General features: G+C 37.1%; 1 protein-coding gene and 1 pseudogene across 1 annotated transcript; one reads left to right on the forward strand and one right to left on the reverse strand.

The window, feature by feature from the left end:
• The first annotated feature begins 372 nt into the window (after positions 1-372).
• LOC120309428 (mas-related G-protein coupled receptor member H-like) lies at positions 373-1,299 on the forward strand. The gene has a single exon (XM_039346610.1). The coding sequence runs from the start codon at positions 373-375 to the stop codon at positions 1,297-1,299; it is 927 nt and encodes a 308-aa protein (XP_039202544.1).
• Positions 1,300-2,880: 1,581 nt separating this feature from the next.
• Positions 2,881-3,828, reverse strand: LOC120309429 (annotated as a pseudogene).
• Positions 3,829-4,608: the final 780 nt, after the last annotated feature.

Raw genomic sequence — 4,608 nt, forward strand, 5'->3', positions numbered from 1 at the left:
GATACCTTGGACAATAGGTGGAACCCTTCTTCTAGAAGCTATGGCAATATTGGTACCAATAAAGGAGAATATTTGTAGTTTAGGATTGAAATGAGGGTTTCTTGGTACTCTTTGAGTTTTCTTTTTAACCATCTCTTTACCAAACTAGGTAACATCATCAGTGCTAGCACTGTGCTGGTACTAGCACTGATGATGTTAAGTAGTTTGAGTAATGAAAAGTCTACAAGAAAACAAGTAAGCTGAGAGAGCACCAAGTGGCCCCAATATTGATGTTATTTCGGAGACAGGAATGACTGAATCCACTGTTCTTTCTTTTCTTCTAATAGGAGCTTCCACTCCAAAAGATAATGAGAGGATTACAAAAGATTAATGATGAATTCCAGCCTGGGAGATCTGGATGCTGCAGAGAATCATTATGGATATAACGATGCCAATGAACACACAGAACAACTCACCCTTTCTGATGTAGAAGTGATTCTTTGGACAGGCATTGCTTTAATAACCTGCTGTGTTGGATTTGTGGGCAATGGCTATATCATCTGGCTTCTTGGCTTCCAGATGAAGAGAAACTGTTTCACCACATTCATCATTAACTTGGCCGTTGCAGACTTTGGGTTCCTCACATGTGTAGTTATAGCATTTATCTATCTATTTACCAACTTGCTAGGAAGCATTCTCAACTTCATCTGTTTTTCTTTCACCCAAATAATGTACATCGATGCTCACTTTCTTATGACGGCCATCAGCATTGACCAGTGTGTGGCTGTCCTCTTCCCAATCTGGCATCGCTGTTCCCGGCCAAAACATTTGTCCCCTGCTGTATGTGTCATCCTCTGGACCTCCTCTTTCCTCCTTGCTGGAACTGTGAATATTATGAAGTTCACAAAAGTCATTGTGAATGACAGATTATTCACTCTTCATCTCTTTGTGACTGCTATGGTTTGCCTTCTGTTGATCACCCTCTCTACTGTGGTCCTTTTCATCAAAGTGTGTCTTAAATCGAATCAGAAGAATCAGGGTCGGCTTTTGCTGATGATTTTAATCACTCTTCTCTGTTTCCTCATCCTTGCTTTTCCATTATCAATCATTGTAGTGATTTTTAGTTTTTCTAGTACTGAAGCTCAGAAAGAGCTGAGATTTTTGATTTTTCCAAGTGTAATGCTTTCTTGTCTAAATAGCAGCATTAATCCAATGATCTATTTTCTAGTTGGGAGGAAAAAAGGAGCTTGGTCCAAGGAGAGCATGAAGGTCCTTTTGCAAAATGCCTTCAAAGAAGGTGAAGTTGCCAGAGGGAGATAGAAGAGGTCAAATCCTCTCACAAGGCCTTTGTGCTACTTTCTGAGTAGCAATGAATAAGTTGCACTTGATGATGGAATCTTATAGGTGGGGACAAATCTCTTTCCACACATTGACTCTGTCATCTGACATACAGAGAATTGCATTTCAAGAGATTCCTACATCAGTCCCCAACTAATGCTGTGCAGGAAATGAACTGCATGACATTTATAAAATACTCAGCTTACTTTGCTTTCTAGAAATGAGATTTTTATTTCTAGATAAGCACCAACCATGCCTGCTGCTTCCAGAGGTCACTTAAAGGCAACTAATTCATGAAATGAAGCAACTGTGAGGAAAATTAAATTAAATTAGAAACCAGTTGGAATTCAGTAATTAATGGTGAGGCTTTAACCTCTTACTAAAAAGGGAAAGAGCAAGAGAGGCAGTTTTTACGTATATTCCATTCCATGCCTTGGGAGCAACAGAAGAGAAATGGGGGCCACAGGAAAAATCACAAATCCCCAGGCTATTACATCAGTGAATGTTATCTCTGAAATGTGTGAGGATCAAAACTGTCATATTTTATTTCAGAAAATGTATCCTGTACATAATTTTTTTTCCTGCTCTTTCCTTTTATTATGTATACAAATTAGCGAAGCTGCATATTCTTCTATCAAGTGCTTTAGGGACAAATCCTTTGGAATTACATAGGAAATAAACATACATAAAATGAGAAAAGTTAAATTTAAAAAACAACATGCATTAATAGGAGTTGTTATGATATAAAGAAGAATTGTATGACGTCAGACATAATATTTCATTTTAGGAAATAAAGAATTACATGAAGTGAGATGTAATTACTTTTTTTTTTTTATTATTTTTATAAATTTTTATTTTTAACCAACAAGACAAAACAAAACAAAGCAAAACATAACACACATATACACACAATATATACTCCTCCTTTTTTTTACAGCAATTACATAACAGTAATCCAATATTTACATTTTCCCCTTATTCTTCTTTAAATATTTGTCCTTATAGCCCCATTATTTTAAGAAATATGTTTCTTAATTTTACATATAACAACGGTGGCAAGCATAGCATATGCACAGTGCTGGAAAAATGAGAATATACCATCAGAGGAAGAAGTAATAAGAAAAATCCTGAACTGTGTTGAGATGGACAAATTAACAAAAGAGATAAAAGAAAAGGAAGACACAGAATATTATATAGTATGGAACAAGGTGTATGTCTGGTTGGAGACTAGAAATAATAGAGGAGAATAAATATGAAAAGGTCAAAAGTGAAAATATGTGTACAATAATGTATAATAATAATAATATGAATTATTCTTAGTAAGAAATAGAACATGAAGGAAGAAAAATGTAAATAAGAGATATAATTTCATGTGATGAAATAAAAAAGATATATGAAGTCAGACACTTTCTGTACAAACATTTCACTTTGAAAATTACAAATACTGCAATATTTCCTTTTTATATTGTTTGGTGTTAGCTACTTTGTTTGATAAATTTGTTTTTTATTGAATGCACGTATTATTTATGGCTAATAAACGTGAATTACAGTGATAGTAAGATTTCACAAAAGTTCTTCCTTTGCAGCTTGCTGTTCCTCCAGGCTGCCCTTCTGCTCATCCTTGAAGACTCTTTGAAGAGCCACCTTCAAGGATGTTCTGAGCTGACTCTTTCCCCTTTGCTTCCTCACCACTAAGAAATAAAGGAGGGGGTTGATGCTGCTCTTGAGAGTAGCACTTCCTATTCCAATTGTCAAGAGGACAGGATGAGGGAAACTGAAATAATAAATGACATATGAGGCATACTTTGGGAGAGAAAAAAGGAGGAAGAAGAGGAGAGCCAGCAAGATGGTGGTGAGGAACTTCCTTTGATTGCGTTGCGATTTAGACCTCATGTGAATCCAGAGGCTCACAGTAGACAAAACCATGGGAGGCGTACAAAATAAGCCATTCACAATAAGCTGGTCTGGTGGAGAATGAAGTGCACTGCAGAGAGCAGGAAGGAGAGGATCCAGATGGGGCCACAAACAAGAGTGAAGAGATATGGCGGATGGTGGCAGTGATGACACAGTGGGAAGAGGACAGACACACACCTGTCCAGGCTGATGGCCGTCAGCAGAAACTGGCTAGCAGAATAGGTGAAGGAAAGAGCTCAAAAAACAAGAAGAAAAGGGTTTGGACTATGTAAGTTTCTTTATAAAAAGTTGACACCCCACAAATATAGCTGCCATAATGAGGGATGTGAGGACCCCAAAATCAGCCATGGAGAGATTCAGGATGTAAGTGGTGAAAGAATTCCTCTTAATGGAAAAGGCCAGGAGATAAATGGTCTTTCCATTTTCTACCAGGCCCAAAATGCAAATAAGAGCAATGAAGCCATTGATACGATTTCGTGTTAAATTATCAATCAGCTGATTATCTAGAGAAGACGTTTCTGGTATTTTAGAAGTATTCAGAGCAGTTTCCCTATTTTCGATAATACGGAAAAAAAGTTGATGTTTTCTGGATAACTCCTTGAAAGTTCAGGAGTATCCAAAATAGTTTGGGGATGCACCCTGCTTCAAAAAAAAAAAAAAAAAAAAAAGAAAGAAAGAAAGAAAGAAAAGAGAATCAGTTCTCTTACACAAATAGTCTCTCTCTCTCACACACACACATACGCACACACACACACACACACACACTTATTTTTCACTTCCACATATCATATGAACAAATATGTATATTTTTCATCATCTGATCGAAATTACATCCCTAAAATCAATGCTACGTATAAGGCTGGAGAATTGCTGTACTTAGTAGAGACCCAAAATCTTCAGGATTTTGACCTGTTATGTTATGACCTACTTAATGAGCAGTGTGATGCTCAAATGAGTAGTACCTGTAACAATTCAGCATAGATTTGATGTAAAAGTACTTTGAAAAGAGTCAACTGGAAGAGGAAAGATTGCACTATTATTTTTTGCTCTTTCTGTTAGCTGTTCTAGCAAGGGTGATCCCTGTAGTAGACAGGACATTCCTTAATCGCTCACAACTTCTGCCTCTAGAACTGTTCATGAGTCTGAGAAGGGGTTGAACTAATTATTTGTAATAAATAAACAGGTTGCCCCTACTGGCTTGTAGTCAGGGACCAGATTATATAGACTGGAAGCTAAAACATATAAAGAGCGGTTGCTGAAATTGGGTTTATCAACTTTAATGAAAAGAAGGACTAGGGGTGACATGATAGCAGTCTTCCAATCTCTCAGGGGCTGCCCCAAAGAAGAGGGAGTCAAACTATTCTCCAAAGCACCTGA

The sequence above is a fragment of the Crotalus tigris genome, unplaced genomic scaffold (assembly GCF_016545835.1).
Source record: "Crotalus tigris isolate CLP2741 ecotype Arizona unplaced genomic scaffold, ASM1654583v1 scf7180000018016.4438896, whole genome shotgun sequence".
Taxonomy (NCBI): Eukaryota; Metazoa; Chordata; class Lepidosauria; order Squamata; family Viperidae; genus Crotalus; species Crotalus tigris.

Excerpts from the sequence above, each read along its gene's own strand:
- LOC120309428 (XM_039346610.1), top strand. The coding sequence starts at position 373 with ATGAATTCCAGCCTGGGAGATCTGGATGCTGCAGAGAATCATTATGGA.